The 21,397-nt window shown below is 44.0% G+C and overlaps 1 protein-coding gene across 1 annotated transcript in view; it reads left to right on the top strand.

The window, feature by feature from the left end:
- LOC127007860 (ATP-binding cassette sub-family G member 8-like) overlaps positions 1-21,397 on the top strand; it is a 111,770-nt gene that overhangs the window by 84,941 nt on the left and 5,432 nt on the right. Inside the window, exons 8-11 of the mRNA XM_050879266.1 lie at positions 15,119-15,228; positions 16,026-16,160; positions 19,617-19,835; positions 20,952-21,120. Coding sequence (XP_050735223.1) covers positions 15,119-15,228; positions 16,026-16,160; positions 19,617-19,835; positions 20,952-21,120 — 633 coding nt within the window. The remainder of the gene's footprint in view (positions 1-15,118; positions 15,229-16,025; positions 16,161-19,616; positions 19,836-20,951; positions 21,121-21,397) is intronic.

Below are 21,397 nucleotides of genomic sequence, written 5' to 3'. Positions count from 1 at the left end.
TCCGTCTTACTTTTTTTGTGTGTGTGAGTATGTGTGCGTGTTTGCGTGCGTGCGTGTGTAAGAAATTGGTATGCACACAGTAGGAAGTAAAATAAGTAAAGGTGTGGGTTTGTTTCTGCTTTTTATTCCTTCCGTTGTCTTCTTTTTCTTTTTCTTCTTCTTTTTCTTCTTTTTCTTCTTCTTCTTCTTCTTCTTCTTTTTCTTCTTCTTCTTCTTCTTCTTCTCCTTTTTCTCCTTCTTCTTCTTCTTCATCTTCTTCTTCTTCTTCTTCTTCTTCTTTTCCTACTTCTTCTTTTCCATCATCATCATCATCATCCTACTTTTCCCTCTTCTCTTTTCATTCATCTCCTCCTTCTTTGTGGGGTTTTTTTCTCTTTTTATTTTCATTCACTTTTTCCTCTCTTTTCTTCTTCTTCTCCTTACTTTCTCCTCTTCATCTTATTTCCCCCTTCTGTATCCATTCCTCCTCCTCCTCGTCCTCCTCCTCGTCCCCTACTTCCTCCTTTAATAAACTCCTATCTCAAATCCTTATCAGAATATTACCGTTAGTCTGTCTTTAAAACCAGCACACAATATAGCAGCAACAGCAGCAGTAGTAGTAGCAGTAGTAGTAGTAGTAGCAGAAGTAGCAAGGGCTGGGTGGTACCGTGTATTAGTTTAAGCCTACCACCAGTACCAGCGCCGCCTCCCGTTACGGCCCAAGCCTTCCCTGGCAGTCTGTCACGCCTTCTTTATGTAACGCTGTCGAGGGGCGGTGAGTGGTCCTGAAGGGCTGTTGTGGGGGCGTTGGTGTATATCTTCCCTTCATGTTTAAATTTAACCCTTCCGTTGATTTTATTCATTTACTTCTCCTCTGTTTTCGTTCCCCGTTTGTCTTGTTTGTTTTCCCCTTTTCCTTCCTTCCACCCTTCTGTATGTCTGTTCCCTTGTCCCTTCTTTTCCCTTCTCTCTGTTCCCCTTCTTTTCCTTCCCTTCTGTCTGTTACCTTCCCTTCAATCTACCCCCCTCCCTTCTTCATTCCCCTAACCCCACTCCCCTTCTTCCCTTCCTCCTAACCCCACTCCCCTTCTTCCCTTCCTTCCTTCCTTCCCTTCCCCTAACCTCACTCCCCTTCTTCTCTTCCTTCCTTCCTTCCTTCCCTTCCCCAAACCTCACTCCCCTTCTTCCCTTCCTTCCTTCCTTCCTTCCCTCCCCCAAACCTCACTCCCCTTCTTCCCTTCCTTCCTTCCTTCCCTTCCCCTAACCTCACTCCCCTTCTTCTCTTCCTTCCTTCCTTCCCTTCCCCTAACCTCACTCCCCTTCTTCTCGTCCTTCCTTCCTTCCCTCCCCCTAACCTCACTTCCCTTCTTCCCTTCCTTCCTTCCCTCCCCGCCGCCAGTTAAGGACGAGGGCCCAGGAACAGTTAGGCATTAGGAAGCCTTGCGTGTTTTGATGTAGTTAGGGGTCTGTCTGCCTGTTTATCCGTCTGTCTGTTTGTCTTTCTGTGTGTCTGTTAAACCGTCTCTTTCCGGTTGTCCGTCTGTTTGTTCCTGTGTCTTCCTGTTTCTTCGTCTGTTAAATTAGTTGTCTTGTCTGTTATATTCGTTTGTTTTTCTTTGTTTTGTTTTGTCTGTGTTCTGTTCATGTCTCGTTTTTGTCCCTTTGTGTCCGTCTGTTTTTTTGTTTTGTTTTGTTTTTGTTTTTTGTCTGAAGAATTAATAGTGTAGGATTTGTTCTTTCTCTTCTTTCTCTTTCCCTTCTCCCGTTTTCTTCTTCGCTTGTTTTTCTTGTTTCTTCTTCTCTTCTTCCTCTTCTTATTTCAGAACTTTCCCTTTCCTCCCTCATTTTAGCATAAGAACTGATATTGTATGATTTATTATTACTCTTCTTTCTCTTCCTCTTTTTCTTTTCATTTTTTCTGCTTTCAATCTTTCACCTTTTTGTTATTTCTCTTTCTCTTCTTTCTCTTCTTATTTCAGAACTTTCCCTTTTCTCCCTCATTTTAGCATAAGAACTGATATTGTATGACCTATTTCTCTTATTCTTTCTCTTCCTCTTTTTCTTTTTTTTCTTCTGCTTTCAATCTTTCACCTTTTTGTTATTTCTCTTTCTCTTCTTTCTCTTCTTATTTCAGAACTTTCCCTTTCCTCCCTCATTTTGGGCATAAGAACTGATATTGTATGACTTATTACTCTTATTCTTTCTCTTCCTCTTTTTCTTTTTTTTTTCTTCTTTCAATCTTTCACCTTTTTCTTATTTCTCCTTCTCTTCTTCCTCTTCTTATTTCAGAACTTTCCCTTTCCTCCCTCATTTTGGGCATAAGAACTGATATTGTATGACCTATTTCTCTTATTCTTTCTCTTCCTCTTTTTCTTTTTTTTCTTCTTTCACCTTTTTGTTATTTCTCTTTCTCTTCTTTCTCTTCTTATTTCAGAACTTTCCCTTTCCTCCCTCATTTTGGGCATAAGAACTGATATTGTATGACTTCTTCTTCTTCTTCTTTCTCTTCCTCTTTTTCTTTTTTTCTTCTGCTTTCAATCCTTCCTCTCTCCTCCTCCATTCTAACCTAACGAAACGATAGTGTAGGATCTCTCATAACCCCTTCTACTCCTTCATTCTCTCTTCCCTTCTCTTCTATCTTCTTTACCTCATTTTTCGGCGTTTTTCTTCTTCTCATTATTAATACTATTCTTTCTTTTTCTTCCATTTCTTTTCTCCTTCTTCCTCTTCCAGTACTTCCTCCTTCCCCTTCCCTCCTTCGTCCCTTCCCTGCGTCGCCTCTCCTAACTGTTGATCACATACACATCCTCAGGGAGACACTTTTTTCCCAGCGCTCTCCTTTCTTTCCCTTCCCCTTCCCTTCTCTACACTTCCCTTCCTTTCTCTTCCCTTTCCTTCACTTCACTTCACTTCCCTCACTTCACTTCACTTCACTTCACTTCCTCTCTGTTTCCTTTCCCTACCTCTCCTTTCTTTCCCTTCCCCTTCCCTTCTCTACGTTTCACTTCCCTTCCATTTCCTTCCTTCCTCTTCCCTTTCCTTCCCTTCACTTCACTTCACTTCACTTCACTTCATTTCATTTCCTCTCTGTTTCCTTTCCCTACCTCTCCTTTCTTTCCCTTCCCCTTCCCTTCTCTACACTTCCCTTCCTTTCTCTTCCCTTTCCTTCACTTCCCTCACTTCACATCATTTCATTTCCTCTCTGTTTCCTTCCCCTACCTCTCCTTTCTTTCCCTTCCCCTTCCCTTCTCTACACTTCCTTTTCATTCTATTCCCTTCCTTTCTGTTCCCTTCCCTTCCATTCCATTCTCTTTCGCTCATTTCCCTTCCCCTTCCTTCACTTCCCTTACCTTACCTTTCGTTCACTGCCCTTCCCTTCCCTTTCGTTCCCTTCCTTTCCCTTCACTTCTCTCCGTTTCCCTTCTTCCTCTTCGCTTCCCTTCCCTTTCTTTCCCTTCCCTTCCCTTCCCTTCTCTTCCTCCCACCCCTTCCCATCCTCTGCCAAGGCTCATTACCCCATTAACTCTTCAATGTCCTTTACAACTGAATGACTTGTATCTTCCCCCCTTCCTTCCCCCTTCCTCCCCCTTCCTCCTCCCCCTTATTTTCCCTTCCCAGCACCCATCATCATGTTCTCTCACGACCCATTACCTTCGTATCTTTAATGTGTGTTTTTTTATATAATGTAATGTAATGTGATTTGTGTTTTTCCGCTTCCCTTTCTTTCTCTTTTTCTCCTTCCTCTTCCTTCCCTTTCTCTCCTTTTCTTCCCATTAGCTATTATTTTTTTAACTTATTCCGTTCTCTTCTTTTTTATCCTTCCTCTCCCCTCACTCGCCCTTAATTTCTTCCCCTTCCCCTGTCCATCCTTCCCTTCCATACTCTCATTTCCTTCCCCTTCCCCTCTTCCCTCCCCTCACCACCCGTCTCATATCTTCCCCTTACACCTTCCCCTTCCCTTCCTTCCCTCACCCCTACCATCTCCTTTCCCTCACCTTCCACCAACCCATCTAATATCATTCCCCTTCCCTCTTCCCCTTCCCCTCCATCCCTCTCTTCACTAACCACTACCCCGTCATGTTCCTTCCCCTTCCCATCCCTTCGTCCCTTCCCCTACCCCGTTAAATCCCCAGCAAGGCTCATTACCCCTTCAGCTCTTCATTTCCCATCATAACTGGACGCCTCCTCGCCACGACGCCCTTCCTCCCTTCCTTCCCACCCGTCACCACCACCGCCGCCGCCGCAGGAGTCAAGCCTCTCGTGAGAAATTTCAACGCGCCAGAAAGTAGTTATCCAGCGATTCTCCGGCAATTATGAGAGTCCGTCTGGAGCCCTCACGTTCCCCGGCCATCCCTCAAGTGACCGCGTGGCAGCTCTGGGCGTGGTTATTTATACTCTTGTCGTAACACCGCTGGTTAGTCAGTCAGCCTCCCATTGTAACGTAACACACACGAGATTAAGGCATTGAAGGGGGAAAAGGTGTGTTGTTTAAGACCTTAACACTACCTTAACACTTTCCTTCCCTTCCTTCCCTTCACCTTTTCTCTCCCTTCCCTTCCCTTCCATTACCTTAGATTAAGACAGTGATGGGGGAAAGGTGTGCTGTAAAGACCCTAACATTGCCCTAATATTCTCCTTCCCTTCCTTTCCTTCACCTCACTTCACTTTCTCTCCCTTCCCTTCCCTTCCCTTCCATATCCTTCATTCTTTTCTCATTTTTTGTCCCTTCCCTTCCCTTCACCTCACTTCACTCTCTCTCTCCATTTCCTTCCCCTCCCTTCCATATCCTTCATTCCTTTCTCCTTTTTTGTCCCCTCCCTTCCCTTCACCTCACTTCCCTTCCCTTCCCTTCCCTTCCTTACCCTTCCATATCCTTCATTCTTTTCCCCTTTTATGTCTTCTATCATCTTCTTCACTCTTTTTTCGTGAGGGATGAGAGGTGGAGGAGTGGAGGAGAGAGGAATAAGGAGTGGATAAGGGAGTGCGTGAAGGAGAGATAGTGGATGGGAGAAAGAAGAGGAAGGTATTGATTGTAACCTAACCCCGAGGCACCGTCCTTTTTTTTCTTTTTTTTACAGCTAAGGAGACAGTTCAAGGGCGCAAAGAGAAATATTAAAAAAGAAAGCCCGCTACTTACCGCTCCTGAATAGAGGTCAAAGGAGTGGCCAAAAAGAGAGGTCAATTTCGAGCCAGTCAGCCCTAGATTAAGACATTGAAAGGGTGGAAGAGTATCCGAAAAAGGACCCTAACATTGCCATTTATCAGCCTATCCATGTAAGTTAGTAGACACCGTTACCCCACCGCCACGCCACCCCTATATTAAGAAGACATTGTATGGGTGGAAGGAGTAGTTTAAATGACCCATAACACCGCCATTAGACTGTCATTAAGCCTCCCCTTGTAAGTTAACCGCCAGGCATCTTTACTATATCTCCAGGTCAGCCCTAGATTAAGACATTACTGAGGTGGAAGGTGTAGTGTAGATGACCCATAACACCGCCATTAGACTGTCATTAAGCCCCTATTTGTTAGACATCCTCCACTCATCATTACCGTAAAACTACATGAGCCATAGATTAAGACATTACTGAGGTGGAAGCTGTAGTGTAGATGACCCATAACACCGCCATTAGACTGTCATTAAGCCCCTATTTGTTAGACATCCTCCACTCATCATTACCGTATTACCACATGAGCCATAGATTAAGACATTACTGAGGTGGAAGCTGTAGTGTAGATGACCCCATAACACCGCCATTAGACTGTCATTAGGCCTCTCCTTGCAAGACATCCGCCAGGCATCATTACCGTATTACCACATGAGCCATAGATTGAGACATTATAGGAGTGGAAAGTGTAATGCAAAGGACCTCAGTACCGCCCTAACACTGCCAATTTAGTCCCTCGTTGTTACCCATCCGCAAGGCACCTTTACCGTACCGCCACGCCAGCTCTAGATTGAGACATTAAAAGAGGGAAAAGTGGACGGAAGGGACCCCAAAAGACAGATGGGAAGCGTTAGTAGACCATGCAAGACAGGTACGCACGAGGCAAGGAAATAGAGTGTTAAGGTATTTCATGAGGCGGAAAGAAGCAGGAAAATGGAAGGAAAGAAGATAGAGAGAGAAAGGAGAGGAGAAAGAGACAGGCCGGGGGAGACAGGACAAAGAAAGGAAAGAAGATAGAGAGAGAAAGGAGAGGAGAAAGAGACAGGCCGGGGGAGACAGGACAAAGAAAGGAAATGAGATAGAGAGAGAAAGAAGAGGAGAAAGAGACAGGCCGGGGGAGACAGAACAAAGAAAGGAAAGAAGATAGAGAGAGAAAGGAGAGGAGAAAGAGACAGGCCGGAAAAGGCAAGACGAAGGAAGGAAGATAGAAAGGAAAATGATGATGGAAAACGAAAGAACTGAGAAGCATAATATTAAGCTAACTGTTATAGGTCTGTCGTCCAACATTCCCATGCAAGAGGTGAAACGGAATCTCCACTCTTTCATCCCTTTCACTAGCCAAAAAAAAATGTGGGATAGTATTTTTCATGTTATTTCCACCGCCTTCGTATGACTTAAAATCTTTCAGTAGGGGAGCTTCAAGGGAACTCGGACTCTATAATCTGAGAACTCCTCGGCTTCTTCCTCCGCTTCCTCCACTACCCCGTCATCTTCCTTCCTCTTCCCATCCCTTCGTCCCTTCCTCCACCCCGTTAAATCCCCAGCAAGGCTCATTACCCCTTCAGCTCTTTATTTCCCATCATAACTGGACGCCTCCTCGCCAGATCGCCCTTCCTTCCTTCCTTCCCACTCAGCTCAAGGGCAAAAATAAATAGGAGGGAAAATAAACGCTATAAAAAGCCCACTACAGCCTTCAATGTTTGCTGTCTGCGTTGCAAAGAAAACACATAACACATACTATCTTCAAGTTTATATTCTTCATCGTCTTCCTCCCTTCTACTTTCTTCCTTCCCCTTCTCTTCTCCCTTTCTTCCATGTATATTCTCTTGCTTCACTCTCGTTCTCTCCCTCACTGTGGAAAAGAAAACCTGGGTGACAGATCAGCAACACAACGCAACACAAAGCAGCTGAAGTTATCAAGAGTGCGTTTATCCTGCGTTCCTGAGTTATGTAGTGAAGTTATCTCGTGAAGTTATCTAATGAAGTTATCTAGAGCGTGTATATCCTGCGTTCCTGAGTGACGTCCGTGGGCGCAGCGAACTGAACGTCTGCAAACAAGGATATATGTACAGACGGATCCAACCCCTTTGCAAACACACACACACACACACACACACACATACACACACACACACACACGCACATGAACACACACACGCCACCTCCACCTTTACCAGCGGTGGGTGTAGGCTGGGAAGGTGTGGGAGGGAGGCAAGGAAAGGTTTTAGTGGTGTGATGTGTGAGTGACGGGAGGGAACAGCCATGCGAGACGAGGGTAAGCAGACGAGACAGACAAGAGCAGCAGCAGGAAAGAGAATAGCAGAAAGCAGAAAGAAAATATAAAAAGAAAGTAAAAAAAAAGAAAAAAGGAGATTAATATTTTAGTTTCTCGGGTGATTTTTCTTTGAGAGAGAGAGAGAGAGAGAGAGATTAAAGGGGAGATTAAATTATGATATAGAGAAGAATTAACATCAGAAGACGGAGAGATAAAAGGAAAATAAAGAAAAAGAAACCCAAATGGGAGACAGGAGAGTTAGACAGAGGCCGTGAGAGAGAGAAAAAGAAAAAGACAGGAGGGAGGGAGGGGGAGAGGGGAGATTAAAGGGGAGGAGGGGAGGGGATATAAAAGAGTAGGAAGGTGAGAGGCTGAGAACGTGAGGGCCAGGAAGGTGAAGCCAAACGGTGTCCTCTGAATCTTAAGTGAGGAAAGGTAAGGAAAGGTAAGGTAGGAAGAGCGGTTACCTTCAATTCCTTATCACTTTACACCTGACTTCTAACCCCTTACCTGCCCACACCTGCCTGTATACACCTGTTGGCTAGGGAACTCTTGGTCACGAAGGTACAAGCCGGTTCTTTTATCTTTTTTTTTTTTTTTTGGGGGGGGGAAGGGAGGGCGGTTCTCTGTCTCTCTCTCTCTATCTCTCTCTCTCTCTCTCTCACTTATCTTAATTTGTCTGTCGGCGTTGCAAAGAGAACACAGAACACATACTATTTTCAAGTTTATTTTCTTCATAGTCTTCCTTCTCTTCCTCCCTTCTCTTCTCCCTTTCTTCTTCTCCCCCTTCTTCTCTTCTACAATCTGCCTCCCCTCTTCCTTCTCTTCCTCCCTTCTCCCTTTCTTCTTCTCCCCCTTCTTCTCTTCTACAGTTTTCCTCCCCTCTTCCCTCTTCCTTCCCTTCCTTCTCTGTCCTTCTTCCTTCCCCTTCTCTTCTCCCCCTCTTCTCTTCTACAGTCTTCCTCCCCTCCTCCCTCTTCCTTCCCCTCCTACTCTGACTTTCTTCCTTCCCCTTCTCTTCTCCCTTTCTTCTTCTCCCCCTTCCTCTCTTCTACAGTCTTCCTCTCCTCTTCCCTCTTCCTTCCCCTCCTGCTCTGCCCTTCTTCCTTCCCCTTCTCTTCTCCCTTTCTTTTTTCTCCCCCTTCCTCTCTTCTACAGTCCTCCTCCCCTCTTCCCTCTCCCTTCCCCTCCTACTCTGCCCTTCTTCTTTTTCCTTTCTCTTCTTTCCTGTCCTTAGCTAACAGTTCCCCTCTTTACCCTCTTCAGTTCAGTTGCATCCCCACTCTCCTCCTCTCATCCACCTATTACACCACCCCTTACAGGTTATCCTCCTCTTCAATTTCCTCATTCATTACTCCACACAGCTTTCCCCCCTCTCTCTCTCTCTCTCTCTCTCTCTCTCTCTCTCTCTCTCTCTCTCTCTCTCTCTCTCTCTCTCTCTCTCTCTCTCTCTCTCTCTCTCTCTCTCTCTCTCTCTCTCTCTCTCTCTCTCTCTCTCTCTCTCTCTCTCTCTCTCTCTCTCTCTCTCTCTCTCTCTCTCTCTCTCTCTCTCTCTCTCTCTCTCTCTCCTCTCTCTCTCTCTCTCTCTCTCTCTCTCTCTCTCTCTCTCTCTCTCTCTCTCTCTCTCTCTCTCTCTCTCTCCCGGAACCTCTCACTCCCCCGACATTCCCTCCCTCACTCCCTCACGCATTCCCTACGCTACTCCCTCCCTCTCTCTCCCTCTCTTTTCTTCTCTCCCTTCCTCCCGCCCCCCCGCCCTCTCTCCTTCAGGTCATCTTCTGCGTCCTCTGAGCTGCCTCCGGGAAGGTGACTGACACACACACACACACACACACACACACATACTCACACGCACACACACACACACACAGATATGCCCGCAGCATCCTCCCACACACACACACACGCACATACACACACACACGACACTTTTTCTTTGTCTTCCTTCGTTCTTTTCTTTGTTTTTGTTGTTGTTTTGGCAAAGTGGAAATGAAGAGAAAAAATTGAACTGGAATGAAAATACAAAAAAAAAGTCTAAAAAAAGAAGAAAAAGAAAAAGGGAGGTTAATATTTTTGTTTCTAGGGTGATTTTTCTTTGTGAGAGAGAGAGAGAGAGAGAGAGAGAGAGAGAGAGAGAGAGAGAGATCTCTTCTTTCTCTCTCTCTCTCTCTCTCTCTCTCTCTCTCTCTCTCTCTCTCTCTCTCTCTCTCTCTCTCTCTCTCTCTCTCTCTCTCTCTCTCTCTCTCTCTCTCTCTCTCTCTCTCTCTCTCTCTCTCTCTCTCTCTCTCTCTCTCTCTATCTCTCTCTCTCTCTCTCTCTCTCTCTCTCTCTCTCTCTCTCTCTCTCTCTCTCTCTCTCTCTCTCTCTTACTCTTTGCTGCCTCTCTCATGATGCTTTGAAGAGACGACAGGAAGATTGATGTAAAGAGAGGAGAAGAAAAGAGGATAGAGAGAAAGAAAAAAAAGAAGGATTAAGGATGAAAGGGATTAGAAGAGAGGAGAATAAAGAAAGAGTAATAGAAGAAGAGGAGGAAGAAGTAAGAGGAGCAAGGAGGAAAAGAGAAGGAAAAGAAGGAAGAGAAAGAGGAACATTGAGAGTAGGAGAAAAGAAAGAAAGATGAGAAAGTGGAATAGGAAGAGGGAAGAAGAAGGAGTAGAGGAAGGAACAAACAGAAAGAAGAGAAGGAAAAGAAAGAAGAGAAAAAGGAATATTGAAAGTAGGAGAAAAAAAGGGAAAACGAGAAAGAGCAGAAGAGAGAAGAGGAAAAAGAACAAGAAAGAGGAAATAGAAAAACAAGAAAAAAAATGAAAGCGGAAAATCGGAAAAAGAGGACGAGCGAAACAGGAATAAGATAAGGAAAAGAGGAAAAAGACAAAAAAAGGGAAAAATACAGATAAGTGAACGGAGGAGGAACGTAAAAGCACCATTAGGAAGAGGAAGAGGAAGAATGAGGAAGAGGAAGTGCGTGGCGGAGAGAACGGAGGGTGGAAGAGGAGTGGACGAGGAAGAGGAGGAGGAAGGTAATTGTTCAAATCCCATGAAGTGAGAAGCAAGACACCCCGAGGTAATTCATCTTGGGAGGAGAAGGAAGAAGAAAAAGAAGAAGAAGAAGAAGAAGAAGAAGAAGAAGAAGAAGAAGAAGAAGAAGAAGAAGAAGAAGAAGAAGAAGAAAAAGAAGAAGAAGAAGAAGAGGGACAAGAAGTGGAACAAGAAGTGGAAGTAGAAGAAGAAGAAGAAGAATTAGAAGAAGAAGAAGAAGAAGAGGAACAAGAAGTGGAAGTAGAAAAAAAGGTAGAAGAAGAAGAAGAAGAAGTAAAAGAAGAAGAAAAGGATAAGGAGGAGAAAGAGGAGGAGAAGAAGAAAGAGGAAGAGGAGCAAGAAGAAAACGACGACGATTATATACTAAAAAAATATGCAAGATTAAAACAAGGAGGAAGAGGAAGAGGAGGAGGAGGAGGAGGAGATGAAGAAGCTGCATAAATGAGCTTGATACTCTCTTTGACCTTCGTACACACACACACACACACACACACACACACACACACACACACACACACACACACACACACACACACACACACACACTTTTTCCCTCTTTTCTTTTTTTTCTTTCTTGGTCAATATTTTTCTTTCCTCTCTTTGTCTCGTCCATCATCAGCGTTCATGTGAGAGAGAGAGAGAGAGAGAGAGAGAGAGAGAGAGAGAGAGAGAGGTCAGGGTCAGGGTCAAGCACCTCGTAGTTTTATTTATTATTATTATTATTATTATTATTATTATTAATGTTGTTGTTATTGTTGTTGTTGTGGTTCGCTGCCAGATGAAGTTGATTACAGGAACATCATTTATCACTATATGGTCCATTAATTCTCTCTCTCTCTCTCTCTCTCTCTCTCTTCTCAATATCTATCTATCTATCTATATCTTTCTCCCTTCCCATATTTTCTTCTCTCTTCTTCCCTCCATTTTCTTCTTACTACCCTTTCGTCCTTCCTCCTTCCTTCTCTCACTCTATCATCTTTTCTCATCACATTTCTCCCTTACTCTCTATCCTTCTCTACTCCTGCAATCTTCTCTTTCCTCCTCTTTACAATCTTCCCCCTCTTCTCCTCCGAGCGATTCCCTTCCTTCCTCCCCTCCACGGTTAATGAGGCTTACCTGAGAGTCATTTGGGCGGCTCAGGTGAACAAATCTTGGTCGGGGGAGTGAAAGGGTTGAGGTGATCTTGATGGACGGGAAGGGTAGCGAGGGTGCAGCGTCATGCGGCGGCCGGGTGGGTAACAGAGAGACAGGGAAAAAGAAAGGGATGACAGGTAAAAAAGGGCGGGGAAGGGGACTGATGCGTGGGGATGAGGTGAGTGAAAAAGAAAGTACAGGTGTTTTTCCTGGGATTTTCTGTATTGTTTTAAACCTATTTTTCTTTTTCCTTTTTGTATATACATTTAATTACTTTTTTTTTCTCTCTGTTCGTGCAACTATCCAATCAACCTTTTTTTTCCTTTCTTTCTTTCTCTGTTTGTTTGTTTTTGTATTCTCGATAAAGAAGGGAAAGAAGAAGAGGAGGGAGAGGTATAGAAAAGGAAACATTAGTGACAGATTAACAGATAGTAACTTTTATCCCGCACGCAAAGGCAAAGAGAATATGAGAGAAAAGTATAGTGAAGGAAAGATTAGTAAAAAAAAAAGCATAGGTACTCATTTCTATTCTCCATCTTTCCACCGTCACAAGAGAAGACAAAGAAGAGAAGTAACATATAGAGAAGAAAAAAGTAAAAACCACAAGTCAGAACATAAGAACGTAAGGAATCTGCAAGAGGCTGGCTGACCTGTACAAGGCAGCTCCTGTAAGCCTGTAATAGTCACCGTTCGCCCGCGCTCCTTCATATGACCAAGAAAAAGAATCGTATATATTATGAAGAAAGAAACAGACGAAGAAAAAGAGACAAGATGAGGAGAGGCAGGGAGTGAGGCTCGTGTGTGTGTGTGTGTGTGTGTGTGTGTGTGTGTGTGTGTGTGTGTGCAGGGAAAACTATGAAGGTGGGCGGGACAGGTATGTAGGCGAGAGAAAAGGAGGAGGAGGGAGAGGAGAGAAGGGAGGGAAGGAGGAAAGGCAGGGAGGGAGAGAAAAGCACTGGCCTCTCCTCGTCTTTCAATTTTCTTTTTCTTTTTTTTCTTTTTTATATTCCTGTCGAGTTGTTTTCTTTTTTTTATGTGTGTGTGTCTGTGCCTGAGAGAGAGAGAGAGAGAGAGAGAGAGAGGGGCCATGGGGTGTTTGGTGACGCTGGGGTGACCGGCCGATGTGAGAGAGAGAGAGAGAGAGAGAGAGAGTGAGTGTGGTGGTGGTGGTAATGGTGGTAGTAGTGGTGGTGGTGGTGGTTGTGGTGGTGGTGGTGGTGGTGGTGGTGGTGGGGGTGTTGGTGGTGGTGGTGGTGGTGGTGGTGGTGGTGGTGGTGGTGGTGGTGGTGGTGGTTGTGGTGGTGGTGGTGGTGGTGGTGGTTGTGGTGGTGGTGGTGGTGGTGGTGGTGGTGGTGGTGGTGGTGGTGGTGGTGGTGGTGGTGGTGGTGGTGGTGGTGGTAGTAGTGGTGGTGGTGGTGGTAGTAGTGGTAGTGGTTGTGGTGGTGGTGGTGGTGGTGGTGGTGGTGGTGGTGGTGGTGGTGGTGGTGGTTTAATTCTTTCCTTCTCTTTATCTTTTTTCTTCTTTCTTTTTTTCTTTTTTATGGCAATTTTTATGTCCTCTGATTTATTACTCTATCAATCTTTTTTTTTCTCCTCTTACGTTTTTTTTTTTTTTTAAAGTCGTAATATTATCAGTTCCTTTAAACTCATGCGTTTTTTTTTTACTTTGTTTTTCTTCTTTTTTGCTTTAATTTTACTTTTCTTTACTTTTACCTTACTTTACTTTACTTCTTGTTTTTTACTTTACTTTTACTTTTCTTTACTTTTACTTTACTTTACTTTACTTGTTTGTTTGTTTTTTACTTTACTTTACTTTACTTCTTGTTTTTTACTTTACTTTTACTTTTCTTTACTTTTACTTTACTTTACTTGTTTTTTTTTATTTACTTTACTTTGCTTTACTTTACTTCTTGTTTTTTACTTTACTTTACTTTACTTTTACTTTACTTTATAATCTTTTTTACTATACTTTTACTTTTCTTCACTTATACTTTACTTCTTTTTTTTACTTTTTCTTACTTTTCATGTCTTATTTTCGTCCATCCTCCCTACACACTTTCGTTTATATTCCATTTATTATTCTTTCCTTTGCTTTGTCAAACTCACTTCAATTTCCTTTTTATGTCTTTTCTCAAGATTACTTTCATTATTTATTTATTTTTTTTGCCCGGCTCACCACACAATTTTCAGACAGATTTAATTCAACAACACACACACACACACACACACACACACACACACACACACACACACACACACACACACACACACACACACACACAGTCTCCCTCGTTATTATTTTTTTCCCTCTACTCGCCAGTCGTGTTTTATTATCTGTTTTTTTCTCCTCCATGTAACTGCACTCCTCGCTTCTTGCTTTCCTTTCTGTTCTGCTCTCCTAGTTTCATTTTTCTTGTTTTGTCTTTGTTTGTTTCTTTGTTTTTCGTTGTTTCCTTTTCTTTTCTTGTTTCTTTCTTGTTTCTTGTCTTTATTTCTTGTGTCTTGTTTCTTACTTTTCCTTTCTTTTTCATTCTTTCTTGTTTTCTTGTTTTTTTTCTTTTGTTTTGTTTTGTTTCTTCTCCTCCTTTCTTGTTTCTTGTTTCTTCTCTCCCTTTCTTTTTCTTGTTTATTTCTCCTCTTCCTTTTTCTTGTTTTCTCCTCCTCTTTTTCTTGTTTTTCTTCCTTTCTTGTTTTCTTTTCGTTTTTTCTTGTTTTCTCTTCCTTTTTCTTGTTTTCTCTTCCTTTTTTCTTGTTTTCTCTTAATTTTTCTTGGTTTTTTCCTCCTTTTTGCTCTCCTTTCTATTTTTCTTCTCTCCAAGTCATTTCTTTCTCATTCTCTTTTCATTTCAACTTTTTCTTTGAGTTTTGTTTTGTTTTTTCCTTGATGTCATTTCTTTTCTTTTTATTTTACTGTTCTATTCTCCCTTTCCCTCCTCTCCCTCCCTCATACCGTTTTCTGTTCGTCTCAACACCTTTTTATTGTCCGTTTTCTCTTCATCTTCCCATTTTTTCTCGAACATTATTTTTTTCATCCTCTTAACTGTACTCTCTCTTCTTACTTTCCTTTCTCTTCTACTCTCTACGTCTTATTATGCATTTTCTCTTCGTCCACACTTTCTTTTATTCTTCCATTTTCTCTTCCACGTTCAATCCTCCATTTTCTCTGCGTCTCTTTCTCTCTTCCATGTTTTATTTTCCTTTTCTCCTCATCTACACATTCATTCTCCTTTTTCTCTTCGTCCTCATATTCTTGACTCGTTTTTCTCCTCATCTTCACTTTTTTTTTCTCTAACATGTATTTTTTTCACTCCTCGTAACTACATTCTCTTCTTCCTCTCTCCTACTCCTCTTTCTAATCGACTTCCCATTCTCTTTTTCTTCTTTTCCACACACTTTTTTTATCATCCGTTTTCTATTCCACGTTTTAATCTCCTTTTTCTCCTCGTCGACATACATCCATTCTCCTTTTTCTCTTCACGTTTTCCTCGACCTAATGTTTTTATCTCTCCTCCCCCCCCGGCAGAGGCTGAGGGCTCGTGTCTCCTGGACGTGCTTGCGAACAGACACGCCCGCTGGAGAGGACGCCTGCAGGGGGACTTCATACTCAACGGGAACCACACCTCTCCGGCTAAGGTGCGTCCAGGTTGACAGGCAGAGGTGTGGAGAGGGATAGAGAGGCAGACTGACATAAGTTGAGTTAGACGGACAGACAGACAGAATTACAGATAGATGAACTCGTGGATGGAGACCAAGACTTTGAGAGACAGATATTAATAGATAGATAAATAGGCAAACAGAGAGACATAGTTAGAGAGGTGGAAAGAGACAGAAGGGCAGACAGAGAGGTAGACAGAGATCGAAAGGCAGACATAAGTTGAGTTAGATGGACAGACAGACAGAAATACAAATAGATGAACTCGTGGATAGAGACCGAGAGACATAGAGATAAATAAAACGATAGATAAATAGACAAACAGAGAGAGACAGAGTTAGAAGGAAAACACAGACAAAGAGACATAACTGAAGAGATGGATAGACAGACAAAGAGATAATTAGATGGTAAGACAGACAGACAGATTGGTAGATAGACAGACAAAAGAAAAAGATAGTAATATGGACAGATACAGACAGACAGACAGACAAAAAGATAGGACAGTCAGAGAGAGAGAGAGAGAGAGAGAGAGAGAGAGAGAGAGATCCAAACACACACAGACAATTATATTCTTTTACAGCAAAGGAGACAGCACAAGGGCACAAAAAAAAGGAAACAATAAAAAAAAAAAGCCCGCTACTCGCTGCTCCTGTAAAGAATCCAAAGAGGTGGCCGAAAGAGCAATCAAGTTAACTCTCAAATATGACCTCTTGTAACCTTCATATGCGTACCCCTGTGGGCGGCCTTGTTTACCCCTGTGTTCCTCTCCCTTCCCCAGGTGGCGGCGCGCTCGTCCTACGTACAGCAAGACGTCAACTTTTGTCCTGATATGAGTGTGCGTCAGACCTTGCTGCTGCACTCCTTCTTCCGCTCCTCCGGCGACGTGACGCGTGTGAGGGAGGTGAAGGCAAGGGTGAGTACGCGGCGAGGGAGGAAGAGAGGGAGAGTGAAGGGGAGACAGCCAAGAAGGAGAGAAAAGAGGGCAAAGAGAGAGTGAAAGAGAACGGAAGGGAGAAGGTAAGAAAGTAAAAAGGGAGAGGGAAAATATGAAGGAAAAGCAAAGAAAGGGAGACAAAAAGGGAGACAGCCAAGAAAGAGAAAAAAGGGAGTATAGAGAGTGAAAATGAACGTAAGGGAGAAGGTTAGTGAGTAAAAAGGGAGATAGAAAAGAGGGGGAAAGCAAAGAGAGGGAGAGAAAAGGGATGAGAGGAAAAAGAAGAAAGGGAGATTAAAGGAGTGGAAGGCAAGGGAGGAAGGGAGAGAGGGAGAGTAAAGAAGAGAAAGGAAAGAAAAGGAGCAAAGAGAGAGAGAGAGAGAGAGAGAGAGAGAGAGAGAGAGAGAGAGAGAGAAATATACTGTCACGCTACAACTAGGCATAACACACACACACACACACACACACACACACACACACACACACACACACACACACACACACACACACACACACACACACACCTGCATAACCACCTGGGAGCACCTGTCAACGCTTCCCCATAATTAGTTCACCTCATAAAGCACTTCTTACCTGTGACCCCCCCCCCCCCCCCTCCCAAGTGTGCGTGCGTGCGTGTGTGTGGAGGAAGAGGAGGAGGAGGAGGAGGAGGGAGAGGGAATAGGATGGAGGAAGAGGAAAGACAGGAAAAGTGAAAACGAAAATAGGAGGAGGAGGAGGACTAGGAGGAGGAGGAGGAAAATAATCAAGGGAGTAAGAGGAAGAGGAAGAAGAAGAAGAGGAGTAGATGATGAGGAAAGTGGAGCAGGAGAAAGAGAAGGGGAAGAGCATGAACGGGAGCAGGAAGAGGAAAAGGGAAAAAGGAGGAGGAGGAGGAGGAGGAAGAGGAAAAAAAAAACGATACAAGGAGGAGGTGGAAATGGATAAGAAAGAGTGAGAGAGGAGGAGGAGGAAGAGGAAAAAAAAAACGATACAAGGAGGAGGTAGAAATGGATAAGAAAGAGTGAGAGAGGAGGAGGAGGAGGAATACGGAGGGCAACACGTGAGGTCTGGTTCGTGATGTGTAATAGTAGAGAGTTTGTCCAGCAGATGACGTTGTTTACAGTTCATTTACACTCTCCCTTCCCTTCCTCCCTTCCTTCCTTCCTTTCCCTCCCTTCCTTACCCTCCTTCCCTCCCTTCTTCCTTCCTTTCCTTCCTTTCCTCCATTCCTTCTTCCTTCCTTCCCTTCTTCCTTCCCTCCCTTCTCCCTTCCTTCCCTTCTTCCTTCCCTTCTTCCTTCACTTCCTCCCTTCCTTCCCTTCCTCCCTCCTTCCCTCCCTTCCTTTCTTCCTTCCTTTCCTCCCTCACTTCCTTTCTTCCTTCCTCCGTAATCGCCTAACCACTAATATCATTCACCTCTTCTGATTCTACTTTACTTTCCCTTCCTCCTCCTCCTCCTCCTCCTCCTCCTCCTCTTCCTTCCTCCTCCTCTTCTTCCTCATTCTTCTTCTGTTTCTTTTTCTTCCTTATCCTTTCTCCTCTTCCTCCTCTCCTTTCGTTCTGTCACACCCTCTCCATATGCTCTTCTCTCTTCCTCCTCCTCCTCTTCTTCTTCCTCATTCTTCTTCTGTGTCTCTTCTTCCTTATCCTTCCTACTCATATGTTCCTCTTCCTCCTCTTCCTCTTGTTCTTTCACACTCTCTCTTCCTCCTCCTCCTCTTCTTCTTCCTTCTTTTTCCCCACTACTTTTTCCTCCATATCTTCTTCCTCTTCCTCTCGTTCTTTCACACTCTCCTCCTCCTCCTCCTCCTCCTCCTCCTCCTCCTCTTCTTCTTCCTTCTTTTTCTCTACTACTTTTTCCTCCATATCTTCTTCCTCTCCCTTTCGTTATCTTTCTACCTTCCTTTCTCTCTTCCTCTCCTCCTCCACCTCTACCCCTCATCCTCTTTTTCCTCCTCCTCTTCCCCTCCTCCTCCTCCTCCTCCTCCTCCTCACCTGTCATTTGTTTCCGTCTCCTTACCTGGATGTCTTTTCCCTCACCTTTCCACTCTCTCCCACGTGCGTCCTCTCATTAGGCTCGCTCCCCTTACTTGGCGCACCTGTCCCCTGCCTGCCACCTGTCGGCCCGCTCTCCCCACCTGTTGTCTTAGGCTGTGCTACTTACCTTAATTACCTGTCCACTTACTCTCGTTTTCTTTTGTCTGGTTGGTTGGTTAGTTAGTCAGTGAATCAGTCAGTTAGTCAGTTAGTTGTAGGAAGGCAGTCAATCATATAGTTAGTTAGTTGGTTAGTCAGTCAGTTAGTTAGTCAGTCAGTCAATTAGTTAGTCAGTCAGTCAGTCAGTCAGTCAGTCAATCAGTTAGTCAGTTAGTAAGATAGTCAGTCAGTCAGATAGTTAGCCACTTAGTTGTTATCCGGTTGTAGTTCATGTTCTCCCCTTCTTAAAACACAATATACATATCGACTGTATTCTAGTTCCTTATCCTTTCTCCTCTTCTTCCTCCTCTCCTTTCCTTCTCTTACACCTCATCCATATCCTCTTCTCTCTTCCTCCTCCTCCTCCTCCTCTTCTTCCTCATTCTTCTTCTGTTTCTTTTTCTTCCTTAGCCTTTCTCCTTCTCCTTCTCTCCTTCCGTTCTTTCACACCCTCTCCATATTCTCTTCTCTCTTCCTCCTCCCCCTTCTTTGTTTGATATCAGCTGTGTCATATCGTTATCGTAGTCTGTCACTCACTTCACCTCCTCCGCTGTACCCCTCACCAACGTTGCTTGATTGTCGTACTCAGCCTTCTATGTTTGCCGATATCCGACCCAAAAACTGCCCCATCGACCCCAATAACTGCCTTCATATATAGTTATCGTTAAAATGGTTAATTATTGGTGTTTTTTGTCAGTAGCTGTGGCTCAGAAACCGGTAAATATGAGGCTAATACTGTCTATCTATCTATCTCTATCTATCTCTGAGTACGATAATCTTGCAACGGTAAATACGAGGTAAATACTATCTATCTATCTATCTATCTATCTATCTCTGAGTACGATAATCTTGCAACGGTAAATACGAGGTAAATACTGTCTATCTATCTGTCTATCTCTGAGTACGATAATCTTGCAATGGTAAATACGAGGTAAATGCTATCTATCTATCTATCTATATCTATCTCTGAGTACGATAATCTGACAACGAGGTAAATACTATCTATCTATCTATATATCTATCTCCGAGTACGATAATCTGGCAACGAGGTAAATACTATCTATCTATCTATATCTATCTCCGAGTACGATAATCTGGCAACGAGGTAAATACTATCTATCTATCTATCTATCTCTGAGTACGATAATCAAGCAACAGTGCTCTTCCCATGTCAATACACTGAAGACCAACCTAACTAACCTCCCCTCTCTCTCCCTTCCCTCCGTCCACGCACAGATCAACGGCCTCATCAACGACCTCGGCCTTGAGCAGGTTCGTCACACGCGCGTCAAGGACCTCACCCTCAGCGAACGGCGGCGCCTCAACGTAGCGTGCCACCTCCTCCTCGAGACGGACGTGGTTCTTCTCGATCAGCCCACCCGCGGCATGGACATCTTCGACACGTTCTTCCTCGTCGAGTACCTGAGGCAGTGGGCGTGTCGCGGCAGGATAGTGGTGAGTGTGCCTGCTGGTTCTGTCCCCTCGCATCTCACACTATAAACCTTCCCTACTTCTCTTCATCTGTCCAGTCCTTCCCGGAGACCATCTAACAGTGCATATGACCTTCCTTCCGCCTTCCACCTCTCTCCGCACTTCCCTCGATCTCCCTGCCACCTATGGTTTTGAGTGTGAATGGAAGTAGGTTTGTTCTTTTTGTCTGCCTCTGTTTTTTATGGGTTTTGATGTGTAAGAAAGTGTAAAGTTTAGTTTATGTTTTATCTGCTTCGTGTTTTTAATGGTTTGGGGTCTTATGGCAGGATAATGGTGAGGTTGAACTGCTTATTTTACTTTTGTGTGTTAATGGTTTTGGGTGTTTGGGCATGAAAGGGAAGGTTGTTGTTAGGTATTTCCTCACTCGTATATATAATCCTGTCTTGGGTAAGGGCTTATACTTTTTTTCTATGTACTTGTCTTGGGTGTTATGATTCCTCGGGTTGAAAAAGAAAGAGTCCCTCAACACCCTTCCTCCCTCTCTCAACACCCTCCCATCCCCATCCTATCTTGGGTAATGGCTTATTCTTTATTTCTGAGTATGTACTGGTCTTGGATATTATGACTCCTCGGGTTAGATAAGAAAATGTATCCCTCTCAACACCCTTCTTTTTGCTTCAATCAAGGTATAGTAAGAAGAGGAAGTGGGTTACTGGTGAAGGTGTTGGTGGTAATTGAGTGTTCTGATGCTAATTGGTTCACGGATGCAGAAAAGTCAATATCCGTCAGGGTCAGGTCATTAAGACAGACAAAACACATAAAAGAGGTGGTTGCGTGTATATGCGTGTATGTGAATGTTGTGTAGTGTAGATGACATATAAGTGTTGGTGTGTGTGTGGAACAATATGCATAAGAGGACTGTAGAAGGACAGGGACAGACAGTAGAAGATAAACAAGTATTAAGAAAAGTAAACAATTAGGACGCACAAGACACGGACGCGACAAGACAGAAGGCTCACTTACCACTAACAAAGGTACAGGTGGGGGAATAGGAGACAGAAGGAGTGTACAGAAGCATGGTGTAGGCTCGTTAGTTCCCTTCTTCCTCTCAACCCCCTCCCTTCCTCCCCTTCCCCCCAGATCCTGACCATCCAGCCTCCCACGTACGAAATCTTCACCATGATCTCCCGCGTGGCGCTCATCTCCACGGGCCGCCTCATGTACTTCGGCAGGCGGCGGGAGATGCTGCCCTACTTCGCCTTCATAGAGTACCCGTGCCCCGCCTACAAGAACCCCTCAGACTACTACCGTCAGTACCCACGTGTTCCTCTCTCTCTCGCTCTCGTTTTCTTGTTTGTTTGTTCTCTCTCTCTCTCTCTCTCTCTCTCTCTCTCTCTCTCTCTCTCTCTCTCTCTCTCTCTCTCTCTCTCTCTCTCTCTCTCTCTCTCTCTCTCTCTCTCTCTCTCTCTCTCTCTCTCTCTCTCACATGTTTTTTTTATTGTTTTTTGCTCATTTCTTTAATTCTTATGTGTTTGTTTTTTCCTTATTTCCGTTTTATTTTTCTTATTTGTTTGTTTATCTCTTGT

This window comes from Eriocheir sinensis, chromosome 36 (genome assembly GCF_024679095.1).
Source record: "Eriocheir sinensis breed Jianghai 21 chromosome 36, ASM2467909v1, whole genome shotgun sequence".
NCBI classification, from domain to species: domain Eukaryota; kingdom Metazoa; phylum Arthropoda; class Malacostraca; order Decapoda; family Varunidae; genus Eriocheir; species Eriocheir sinensis.
The sequence above is the reverse complement of the archived record's forward strand: the minus strand, read 5'-3'. Positions and strand labels throughout refer to the sequence as shown.